This window comes from Ceratina calcarata, unplaced genomic scaffold, assembly GCF_001652005.2.
Source record: "Ceratina calcarata isolate Rehan_Ccalc_2016 unplaced genomic scaffold, ASM165200v1 scaffold434.2, whole genome shotgun sequence".
NCBI lineage: Eukaryota > Metazoa > Arthropoda > Insecta > Hymenoptera > Apidae > Ceratina > Ceratina calcarata.
The window spans coordinates 64,214-76,545 of NW_017167164.1; the positions used below are offsets into that span (position 1 = coordinate 64,214).

At 42.8% G+C, this 12,332-nt stretch overlaps 3 protein-coding genes across 7 annotated transcripts in view; 2 read left to right on the forward strand and 1 right to left on the reverse strand.

Moving 5' to 3' along the window:
• Positions 1 to 447: 447 nt before the first annotated feature.
• Positions 448 to 8,339, forward strand: LOC108626908 (protein expanded). The gene is made up of 8 exons (XM_026815179.1): positions 448 to 590; positions 2,308 to 2,548; positions 2,960 to 3,235; positions 3,319 to 3,484; positions 3,602 to 3,910; positions 4,168 to 4,446; positions 4,525 to 6,386; positions 6,468 to 8,339. Exons 1-8 carry the CDS (start codon positions 463 to 465, stop codon positions 6,939 to 6,941), a joined length of 3,735 nt encoding a protein of 1,244 aa, XP_026670980.1. The 5' UTR covers positions 448 to 462; the 3' UTR covers positions 6,942 to 8,339.
• A 204-nt stretch (positions 8,340 to 8,543) lies between these two features.
• Positions 8,544 to 12,332, forward strand: part of LOC108626926 (putative multidrug resistance-associated protein lethal(2)03659) — a 12,206-nt gene continuing 8,417 nt past the window's right edge. Inside the window, exon 1 of one of the 4 annotated variants that reach the window (XM_018027879.2) lies at positions 8,544 to 8,574. The gene's annotated coding sequence lies outside the window, so the exon portion shown is untranslated. The other 3 variants (XM_026815178.1, XM_018027878.2, XM_026815177.1) reach the window with 3 other exon arrangements.
• Positions 10,894 to 12,332, reverse strand: part of LOC108626927 (uncharacterized) — a 2,609-nt gene continuing 1,170 nt past the window's right edge. The window contains exons 3-7 of one of the 2 annotated variants that reach the window (XM_018027880.2): positions 11,981 to 12,272; positions 11,823 to 11,922; positions 11,651 to 11,758; positions 11,240 to 11,395; positions 10,894 to 11,085 (exon numbers count right to left, since the gene is read on the reverse strand). In XM_018027880.2, coding sequence (XP_017883369.2) covers positions 11,035 to 11,085; positions 11,240 to 11,395; positions 11,651 to 11,758; positions 11,823 to 11,922; positions 11,981 to 12,272 — 707 coding nt within the window. In that variant the 3' untranslated portion in view covers positions 10,894 to 11,034. Of the gene's footprint in view, positions 11,086 to 11,239; positions 11,759 to 11,822; positions 11,923 to 11,980; positions 12,273 to 12,332 lie in introns of those variants that run through there. The other variant, XR_003389446.1, reaches the window with a different exon arrangement.

A 12,332-nucleotide genomic window follows, 5' to 3' on the forward strand; every position in this document is an offset into this window, starting at 1 on the left:
TTTCTAAAGTGCATAAACTTTTGGGATTGAGTATATAGCCAATACAGCCTTAAATTTAGCCGACACAATTAAGTGTCTCATGTCCACTATTAATTCAACGATTAATACCAAAGCTCATAGATTTTATAAGAAACAAGAAAAGAAGAGAAGATTTCTTTTACGAATTACAATCTGAATGAACATGCACAATTGTTAAATATCTCGATGGACAAGACTCGTCACATCAGGTGTGATCGATTCAACTGGACGATAATAAAACCAGTGTCTTTTGTTTGATTAAGTTGATCGTAGCGTCGTGTCGCGTTTCTTATTCTAGTTAACGGGTTAAACAATCGATTTGTTAAAACAGGTCCATTGTCTCAGTTATCCGTACACCTAACTTCTAAGTAACAGGATGTACTCTGATGTTGACCTAACGTATCGATGTCAGAATTTCTTTTTCACAATGCATCACGAAATATAATGAAGAATGCTATCGAAAACGCATTATATCGTTGTTTCATTTTTCAGGGCCTAGATAGCAGCGGAAGGCCAGCCTTCGTCCTCTACTTTCGCGTTCGCTACTATGTGGATACGCCGTTGCTTCTAAGGTAAGACACACAATAATCGCATTCAACCCTTTTAGATTTATTATGAAAAGTCAAACACTTGTGATATCAATTTATAAAATGCGATAGAAAATTTTAATCCTGTAAAAAGAAAACGACGGATACAGTTTTTCTAATGAATTTTTGTCCTAAAAACCCTACGAGCTTAAGCTCGTTCTGACTGGAGAAACGAGGCTACGCGAATCGTTGGATCGAATCTGTAAGGGCGAATAAAAAATCCAGTAGTCGGATAGAGGCTGCGCCGGCTGACAAATTATTCACTCGAAAGAGGTTGGCCACTCGTAGGAAGCTAAATTAGTCGAGGACCGTCGGACAACCCGCCAAATGGGTTGCAGAATTAATAGGAGTAATTAGCGTTCCGGTTCAAATACCTCGCCCGGGTGCCACCGTACTTGGCGAAACCCGCGTAGCCTACCGGCCTCTCGCGTCTTCCTTTTTCTTAGCCACGTCGTATCGCGATTATAAGGGTTTTCGTCCCGTCCGTCTGAGAGATCAACGAAACAAGGTCTAACGTTAAAAAGTGAAAAATGTTGAAGGAGATTTGATAAAGCTGAACCTGCACGTGTACTATCAATTTCTGTTAGAAAAAAATGCTATAATGTGGTCGTGGAATTTCTAGATTATTTCATGAAATGCGTTACATTCGTTATTGCTAAACCACCCCTTCGGAGAAGAGACACAGAAACAGTTGGAAGAAAGACAGGATAAAAAGGGGGTGGAATTCTCTGTCTTACTAAAACGGATGGTCGACTCACGAAATCTGGACTCCTGTCCGGTAGCTAAATGCTACCTACTCTTGTAATTATAAATTATTACATGGCGCGTGATAGATAGACCGTAGGAATTAAATGAAAGCATTCGTCCCAGTAATTATACTGATCCGCGGTTGCTTTCTGATTTCCACCCGAAACCGGTGATTTACATCGGGCCACGCCGCGCATTCACCGCACGTCTACGTCGACGAGGGTTTAATTCGTGAAAGGAGCAACAGCAGCAGCAGCAGCTTGCCGCGATCTCGATCGAATTCCCTGCGGCTGGATATTTTCATCAATTCTTCCCCAGCCCCTGGACTGACCCCGATACGATTTATATATAGGGGAGGGTCGGGGGTGTCTATCGCAATGCGTAACGCGTGCATGTATAAAGTGCATCGAACGTGACGTTGCACTGCTGGTAGGACACAACCGGTGGAGGAAGCACGTTGTTTATCATTGCGTGAAGCTGCATGACGATGTGTCTTTCGACGCTCGCCTCCGCGAGATACGGTCAGTTTTCTAAAAGCGGATCTGCGACACGGCTCGAGGAGGGAAATCCGCGGCGTCATTCAGACAACGTGCTCTCACAATTCAACTTTTTTTGTTTCCTCTCCGTTCGGCTATATCGAGACGCGTTACTTGCACAATTGCTTGCCATAATATGTGCTGTATTCGTTCCACGAAAAAGTCTGATCACACTGTGCAGCGCAAAATTTGTTTTGCAACATCCACTCCATAATTCTTATAGAGTTTCTCGTGCCAAAAACCTGGACGAGGAATTTCCATTAATTATTTATACTAAATAAAAATTCATGAACTTATAATAATCTGTTATTTAGTATTTTTATTTATTTATACCTCCTCTAAAAATTCGACACGAGCTATTCCAATGATCTATTTTTTACTATTTAAAAGTGAACGAATTTTATTGCTGGTGATTTCAGCGATGAAACAACGCGTCACCACTATTACCTGCAACTGCGAGACAATGTCGTCAGGCATGGCGGCGGTGTGGAGAACCTCCACCCTCACCACCCCCTGCACGAGCCGTCTATCGTTACGCCCCTGCTTACACTCGCGGGCCTTGCCCTACAAGCCGATCTTGGGGACTACTCCGAGGAACGGCATAGGCCACACGCAGGATCTGTGGGATACTGCAAGCCAACGGATTACCTTCCGCCTCACGTAAGTGCTTAATTTACATCGAACATGCATGTACGTATGTACCAGAACCGCCGACCACCTGTGGAGCCAGTCGAACACAGGCAAAGAAATCAGTCATACTACGAACAAATTCAAAAACAGAGATATCGAGTATAATCGTCAATTAAAAAAAGCTATACCTGTTGTCTCAATCGTGAAGACTGCTTCAGAACGAAATTAAGCATACCTAATTAATATAAGTATAAACCTATTGTTAATATTAACATTGTGATTGTTTCACAAAAATTTTANCTTATATTTATTAAGTACCCTAACTCTCTGTTTATACAATGTTCTTGTTTCCCGTATACCTTCATTGTATAAACGAAGGGTCAGGTGTACCTATGGAAAATTTAGGAAAATTAATAATGGTTAATTAATCTGATTGCATAGATGTGCCTCGAATCGAATGTGCTGGCCGTGCTCGCGGCACAACACAGGGACAACCGTGGCCTCTCCAGAGAGGAGGCAGAGCTGCAATATATCCGGGAGGCAGTGCTGCTGGAGGCGCCGCTCAACGCTCACCTCTATCGGTTGCGAAGAAGCAAGAACGAGGCAGGACCCGGGCGAATACTCCTCGCCATATGCGCTCGCGGGGTGCGAGTCTACGCCGAGGAGGAGACACCGCGTGTCTTCGCCTGGAACAACATCGGCAAACTCTGTTTCGACGTTAGTTTCAATCTATCAATTCCTCGAATCAATTTTATGATTAACTGATTCGTTTTAATCTATCGGGATTTTACTTTATGCAGCGGAAGAAATTCGAAATCCGCGCAGTCGATCAGCCGGACAAGCTCACTCTTTACAGCGGATGCGATGATAAAAGCAAACTGCTCTTGGGACTCTGCCGAGATACCCATCAGTTCACCATGGCCATAGCACCTAGAGTAAACGAAGCGAAGAGGCGCGAGGAGGAAGGTCAGTCGAACGAAACTCTTATTGGTCATTTTGCATTTGGAAAATTCCGCACGGGAATTCCATCGAGCCCGGAGCTCCGATTTTATCTAGAAATCAACGTTCCGTTTTTAACTTCAGAGAGGAAGGTACTCCGCGACTGCTACATGTATCCAGCCCGGTGCAAGCTCAGTTTAACGGCGCGAGGCGCGCGTGGCGACCAACGAATTTCTGTTATCTCGAGCACGTCGTCGAATACGACTTCTGGAATTGTCAGCGACCGGGTTCACAGCGAGGACGAACCGGACACAGCGCCCGCCTCTACCGAGTGTCTGCCGCGTCTTACTGAAAATACTCAACACTCCGGTGTTCAGTGCAACGTTCTAAACGGATCGAACGTAGACGTCGACGATCGTTCTCTACCGTCGTCTCCAGTCTCCACCGTGGACGGTAAACTTATTTCTCATCTCCTCAAACACGTATTATTAAACGCCTACCGCTCTCTGTTTTTATCTACCCCTTCACAAGATACTCCATAATTTATGAACGTATTAAAAAAATTATGGCATCACGAAATTTGTATAGAAATTGTCCCAAGCTTGGAAGATTGTTACTCAATGTTTACAAATTATTATAAATTTTCGTATTGCCATAATTTCTTTGATGTAGAACATATAAAACTTGTGGAACAATTGTATAACCCGCAGAAGTGGACGGTGCGGACAGTACGCCTACGACGGCTGCACTGCGATTAGCATCGAGCGCGGCGACAGCGGCCGAAGGGTCGCAATGTAGCAGCAGCTGCAGCACGGTCGTAGTCGTGAACGCACCTGCTGGTGGACCGCCGCGAATGCGGCGCACGTCCGCGACTTCGAGCTTGGAACTTGGTTATTCGCATACAGCACAGAATTCGGCGGTTTCGTCGGAAACCGCCAGCTTTCCTGGCGCGATTTACGACAGATGCAAAAAAGCTGGCAAATACGCAGGTACATACATTTAGTGCGTTCGCTCTTATATTTAGTACCAACGACTCTTCGTGACGCATGAAAATGTTCTTTATCCAGCTACCGACATCGCAAGCGAAACCAGTGGAGTGTACACGCTTAGGAGTAGCGAGATGCAAGACGAAAGAATGGGAGATCTATATTCGCCAACTGGTGACGCGAACGAATCGTCGACAGCGAGCGATGTGTGTGCCTTAAGTTCCGTCCAATCCACTACCGACGAGGCATCCGTGACATCCGGGTTTTACACGATCCATAGCGGCCTTAGATCTGAGACGAGCGACGTGTACACGGAAGACGTCGGAACCGAAGATCAGGAACCAATTTACAGTATCTGTAAAGGTGACGAGGACGTGGCTAACGTCGTGTCCAGCATGTCAGCAGTTTCCCTGGATCAACAGCTGGAAGACTCTAGATCACGCAGCAATAGTATACTCAGCGCAGGGAGTTTCAGAGGCGACGGTAGCGATCCTTCGAACGTTGGACCGTTGCTGTCAGCGGACGAGCTCTCTGATTTGATAGTCGGCCGATATCCTCCGAGGAAGACTATCAGCAATTCCATGGATTCCGACTGCGATTACGTCACTATGCCTCCGCCACCTCCGCCACCGAGGACAGACAGCGACCGGCAACTTCCTCCGCCTCCTCCTTATCCCGTGAGCATGGACTATGCAACGATAAACTCACCGCGCCCTAAGATACCGGAAAGGGAACCTCCGCCCCCGCCGCCGTATAACGCTACTCGCGGCGAATTCGTCCCTCTGCCACCAAGAAGAACCGATCCACCGCCGCCACCGCCGCCTTACACCTCGCCAAGAGAAAGAATTCAAATACCGCCGCCCACGCCTCCGAGAAACGACGCGGTGACACCCAGAGAACCGCCACCACCTCCGCCTTATCCCGAGGTCTCGGAACTCACTCGGCAGGAAGTGATTTCCAAGCTGTACCCGAGCGCTACGGAAGAGATCTTGCCGAGGGTGACGTCGACCAAGATACAAACGAGCCTGGCTAGCAGCAAGTTGAGCGCCGGGCTGACGGCGAACTCCAAGACCGGCATTGCCACCGGTCAACCGCTGAACGGCGACGTTGCATCGTCCATCGCCCCGAAACCACCGCCAAGAATTCAACCGCCTACTTATCCCGGTGATAAAATGAAACCCACGCCGGTACACGCGCCAGTCGCGGCTCTCGTCGTCGGCCCGAACAATTACCTGGACGTGCACGCTTCGCGAGGTGGTCCGGTTCTGTTGCCTTACTTAACACCACCGCCGCCCCCGCCACCTCCTCCGCCGCCAATAGTACACCCTAGGCAACCGCCACCGCCGCCGCCTAGCCTGGCTACCGTTTACACGAGTCAAGTCGCGAGGTCTCAGATAGAACAGTACAAACAGCAACTGTACTCGGACGTCGATTACGTGATGTTCCCGTTGAAGGATCCCGCGGTCTCCAAGCAAGAGTACATCGACGCGAAACAGGGATCGCTACTCGCGGCCATGGCTGCCTATCCTCCCCCGCCTTATCCTTCGTTTAATAACAAATCGTTAGTAATGTACCGTAGCACGCCATACCTTCCCGGCTCTTCGTTCTCGTCGCCCACGAAATACGCTTCCAACCAGAATCTTAGTAGTAGCGACACCAGCTCTAACAATTACTTACCGCATAGCAATCTGAGCAGCCACTACGCTGCTAGCACCAGTTCGCTATACAGCGGAGCTACTTGTTCGTCGGCAGGAAGCCAGAGTCTTAGACGCGAACCACCCGCCCCGGCGCATCCGCACACGCTCCACGCCTTCTCCAGAACGAGGAGCGACGAGAACATTTTGAAGTGCTTCGACTCGCCGTCGAGCAAACTACAATCTCTGCCGCAATTGAAACATCGCAGGCTGCCGCCGCCTCCTCCGCCACCTCCTTATGAAATACAGGTACCGCGCGTTAAAACTTTATTCTATACAAATTCCTAATCGATTTTCCTAGTCTCAATGTTTGTTCATTTCGAATTGCAGAATCTTGAAAAGAATCAACCGCTTCCGTCCGCGTCTTCGTCATCGTCTTCGCCGACGAAGACGTCGAAAGCTATGGAAGAACGCGAGGAGGGAAAGGAAGACGGAATGTTGGACATTCGAACGCTCCGCGAGAAGAGTCGCAACTTAGACCTGCCGCTGATATCGGCGTTGTGCAACGACAGATACCTGTTGAAACAAACGAAAGCCTTCGTCATGCCGAAGCATCCGTCGGAGGCGACTTCGTCGACGTCCGCGAAGAACAGCGCGCGAAGCAACAACGGTGGGACCTCGAGTAGAAACAAATATCCAGTGAGTGGTCTATCCACGACGCAGATCAGTAAACCGCCGAGGAAATCGTCGACCAGTACTCATAAACACCCGACCGAGGCGAAAGGCAACGCGTACAAAGTGACGAACTCGACGAACGTTTCGTCGCCCACCAAAAAGGATCCGACCAGAGCGTCTCACTCGTAACGAGAAACAAAGAATCGGAGCTTGTCGTTCTATGCGACGCTATGAACAATTCTGTACCTCGATCAAAGTACATTCCACGAGGCTGACCAAACGATTCCATCGCCGAGACTGTGTCGATGAATGAAGCATGACGCTATTATATTGGAATCGTTTGGGCGCTGATGAATAAGGGAGGCAACGGTAAAGGAAGAAATTGTTTCGACGTGACTCGTAACTGCTCTGTCTTTCATACAAAGGATGACGGCGAAGAGAAAAGTCTTAACGACACAAGTACTTAAACAGCATTCGGACACAGACCGTGCTTCTTCAACTCAGGGTGCCATTTTACCGTTTACGATTTTACTACTCGCTGCGAATACTCAACGAAAAGACAAGACATCAAGATAATACATTTAGACCTCTGTGTAATTTCAAACAAGGTATTTGTTACGTAATATTTTTCTCTCTCTCCTGTTTTTAACTTCGTTCTTATGATCTCTGCGATATCCCTCGAAAAAAAAGAAACAAAGTTGTACTCTTCTCCCGAGGACGAAGTTCTCTTTAGCAGAGGTACAACGACAATAAAATCGTCCCTTGCCTCTCCTCGTTTTCTTTTTAAAATTGCTCAATTAAGCATCTCGGCGCGAAACGATGTAAGAATTGAATGCAAATTTTGTAAATCGCGATGAAAGAGTGGAAAAACGCTTTTGCGTATATAGTTATCCGAGAATTCTTGTTAGGTACTATGTAATTGCGCAGATATTTTTATACTTTAGATAGACAGGTACGATTATTGTAACTAAAGAAATAGTACCTTCCCTCTCAACGTCTACGAAAGTAATATTTATTACCATTCAGAAAAATCTTGTCCCTATAATTTCTTTTCTATAACTTTCCTTTTGTCCTTAATAATTGAATTTGCGCGTTCGCTTTATATTTCGCATCCCAAGAAGCATCCGCGTGTAACTCTAAGCATAGTCGTTCACTTAGAAGAGTTTAAGAGTTTTTAAGTACTTCGTTTCTCTCCTTCTGAACGACCAAGTGCGTCGCGTCGAAGCGAGAGAATCGAAGTAAATCGGCATATTTCCCGAGTTACGACGATCGAGTAACATAAATTGCACTACAGAATTACGCGCGCAGGACTACTACAATAGAAAGTAACGAGTGACAATCTTTAAAAGTTGTACAAGATTCACGTCAGAGCGAATCTTTCGAATATTAATGTCATACTGTAATGGGTAATAATTTAGCAGTAACGTTGACTTATGTTAATTAATAGTAGATTTTAATAATTACAACATGACCCATACCTGTACATAGTATTTGCGTGAAAAACCATAGGACTTGTTGTAGTCGGAAACCTCATGTATGTACCACGCGTCACCTCAGCTACGAATAATAAACTTTTTTTATAATGAACATTGCTAAGAAAACTTTGTTTCTATACTCCCACGCGAACAAAAAATCAACTTATTAACAAAAACCAAATGTATTCGGAATAACTTCTTTAATAGGACACACATTTTTAATTAATTAACGGTTTTCTCGAATTCTCAACCCTTATTTCTATAACGCCATTTTTTAACTATAATTCCATTTACCAGACACAGATGACGCTGTCAGTTGCTGATCGTGTATAATACCCCCGTGAAACGTAAGTAACAAAACATTCCATTAATATTGGAGATGCAGTCTCCAGTAGATTATGGATCGTTGCCTTGAGGAGAGTATAAAACTAGCAGTTAGTGGAAGATAGTGATTCGAACGTCTGATTCGCGAAAGGAAGGACAGTCTCGACGGTACCTGTTAATCTGTTAGTAGGTTTATCACTTTTTACACACTTTGCGGAGGGTTGAGATCATTCAGCATTTCGAGTCATTAACAGTAAAATAAAACGTGTTACACTGAACGATACCGTGACCCGGTCAACACTCCAGTGAAAGTGATTATATATACGTTTTCAACCTTCAATTCCTTGCAATTGACATAATACTAGTGTTACGCACAGTACGGGAAGACGCGCATGCCGCCGTGTTTCGGAGGTGAGTAAGTACTTCATTACACGTATGTCCTATGACAATTTCTCAATAACTTGTAATAGACAAAAACTGTGTAGAATTTAAGAATCAGACTGTGGATTTCTATAAAACATTTATAATATCGATTGAAAGAATGCATGTTTTCTATATTCCCTTAACTATATCCTTCCCTATATTCACTGTCGATACGATTTTCCTATAAATCCGTAAAATCCGCTGCCTGCTAATAATTGATTAAGCTAGATTTTAAAAAGATCACTTACACGTACATGTAATACTTATGAACGAAATAAAAAACATCACTGAAGAAGTAGGAAAATAGGTAATATAAAGATTGTTGCATTCAAGCTTATTTGCTACGTGTAAACCGTGCGGTATTTATTTTTGATATATATCAATCTATTCCAAACATCGGCGAACACGTGCATGTTTGTATAGATGTCAGGTTGCAAGAAAAGTGCGTTGACACGAGCTGAGTACAAAACAAGTATTATAAATCTATCTTGCAAGAAGTGCTGATAAAATTTCGATCAAACGGTAGCATACCCTCATAAAGATTGTTGCAGGAAAAACTGCGAAATAACTACAATTCCTACTGTGACTTTTAATTACGTAATACCGCATGTAGTCGTTTTTCGTTGAATGAAATTTTCCTTCCTCCGTCTGCGAAGTTCAACTTTCAAGCCACAACTGCACGAACGATCGATAATGAGGTAACGTCATATGGAAATTATCGCGCACCGTGGACACGTGCTTCCATTTCTATTTATGCCAGTTTTTCTGTTTCTCTGGGATCAATTTCATGCTGGTATAATTACGACTAATAGAATCGCAGGGCTTTGAAGACAAGTGCCTTTATCTACCAATCTACCGTCATCTCCTAATTGTGCCAGTATGTATTTGTTTTATCTGAAATTGTATCATGTACAACTAGAATATATTATTATTTTGTGTTTCCCTTTCCTATCTTGATGCATGAATTCACTTCGCAAAGGAATAATTAAAAGTTTCCACGAGACTTTGGCCTTGAGCGACGTAACGTTACAGTTCAAATTAATCTCCTGTCGTTTTTGATATTCATTCAAAATCCTTAATTTATTTGTTCATGCTGGAATATATTAGGACTTTTTTGGTTCCTTTCATAACCTTGATATAAATCTACTGTATCATAAAAGAATGAATAAAAGTTTCCATGAGATTTTGAACGCGTTGTATGTTTTATGCCACTACCATCATTTTTCTGTTCCAATTAATTTCTGTTAATTTTTTATATTCATTCGTGTAGTCAGCAGAGTAAATTGACACGATAGATATTATTTTGCATAAAAAGCCTAAGTCTATTTGTTCGTGCTAGATTACATCGAGACTTTTCCTCTTCCCTTTCCTATCTTGATATATTAATTTACTGTACCGTAAAACGGTTGGTCAAAAGTCTTATTATTCTTCTGCACGTGTCGCAGCCGACTAAAAGGTTAACTCGAATTAACCTTTTGTCGCTTTCGATATTCATTCGCGTAGCCCACATGGCACATTAGAACATGACACATAGATATTATTCTGCATAAAAATCGTTAGCCTATTTCAGAATGTAGCTGAATCGCTACATAACCTTCAGGTTCTGTCCGACAGCTCAAATAATAATCCTTCCCTTCCCTTCCTTAATACATTTAAAGATAAAATAGTAAAATAAGAATCGAATATTACCGAATTTCATTTACTACACATCCTATGTTCCAACACCATTAAAGTAGATTGCAATCACAGTTTGAATTACTCTCTCCTCTTTCTTCATACTCATACCTGTAGTCCGCATAGAAATGGCGAGTATATTTCAGTGTATTTGTTAGGGTAATAGACCGTGTTGAAGGCCGATTGTGTAAATCTGTCGTGTGAAACTCAAAGTTTTACTCGACGTGCAATCGATTGGAATTCACTATAACGAAATATACTCTAAATTATGTTTAAAGAATTTATTCGTAGCATTCTACAATGCCTATTGAACTGATTGAACGTAATGAATACGTTCGTGATCTATATTAACGAAAACATTGTTACGTAAATTCTTTTGTCTCGCATTAGACCAGCGCGCGTAAAAGAGAGACGTATCCGAACGAGGTTCTCACGATCTATGATAAGAGAAGATTTAATCTCAATCGTGACATAATTGTTTAATAATTGTTTAATGATTTATATCATATAAAAAAATGTGATGTCGATAGTTCATTAAACGATTTGTGACTTGCAACATTTTCGGCATTGTTAAAATTGTTGAGTACTTACATCGATGAAACCGTTTAATGAAAAAGTATAAAATTTCCCAGCTGTCACGTGCAGCGTTCGTCGACCAGAGGACATAGCGAGGAGCAACAGCTTTTGATTATCAGCTGACAGATTATGCCAATCTGTGTCGTAATATGCTTCGCTCACTTTTGTCGACTGAATATACGTAAATTTTATTCACTTCCCGTTGTTTGATTTACAATCACTAGACTGCGGATTTTTCTACAATTAATGTGTAACAAATAAATTGTAATGAGCAGACTACGTAAATTATGTTTTTTTAGTCTCGTGGGGGTACAAGAAAAGTTAAGTAGAATCTGACATTACGAAATTATGAAAATGTACTACCTCAAAATCGATTTTGAATAAAAATCCGCAGTCTAATAAGAACCACTCGTAGTAATACAATACCTCGTACGATAAATGTTCGCCTATGAAGGAGTACAAATACAATATGGCTGTGACTATAGCGATATACAAACCGTAGGTGAAAGCGCTGACCAAATCTCCATTGGGATTCTGGAAACGATAATCATTTTAATGAAGAGATGAATTACGTGAACGGTGATAGTTATTAACGTACTATAAGCATCATGTATATAAGTACAGCCATTCTAATGCTCGTTTGCAATAGTTCGATTAAAAGGAATATCTCTAGCGCTGAATTGATAGAATTCGCTGTCCTAAAATTAAAATTATACATTTTTATATATCCATTCTTTTAAAGACGAATACACTTACGATATTAATTGTACGTGACCGTTCACGAATTCTTTAATTTTTTTGTTGAGATTAATGCCAGATTTCGTTGGTATAGTCTGTATGCGATACGACAAGATCGAGAATTTACTACAGACGTGCATCTCCAGGCTGAGTAACAAACTAACTGAGCTTATATGGCACATTGCTATAAACATTAATGGAAATTGGTAGAAATACATGACAAGAAAATTATTCAAATCGTCTTGATAGCTGAGAAACGCGTGGACTCGGAAAGGCAATTCGTAAGGTTCCAACGTTGTGTTTCTTTTCTCTGAAATAACAGTAACATTTCACAGAAGTTAACCATTTGCATCATAATAAGAATTAATAC

Coding starts and splice junctions, on each gene's coding strand:
- LOC108626908 (XM_026815179.1), top strand. CDS start 463: ATGAAGAATGCTATCGAAAACGCATTATATCGTTGTTTCATTTTTCAG. Junction 591..2,307: donor GATACGCCGTTGCTTCTAAG/GTAAGACACACA, acceptor TGGTGATTTCAG/CGATGAAACAACGCGTCACC. Junction 3,485..3,601: donor GAAGAGGCGCGAGGAGGAAG/GTCAGTCGAACG, acceptor TTTTAACTTCAG/AGAGGAAGGTACTCCGCGAC.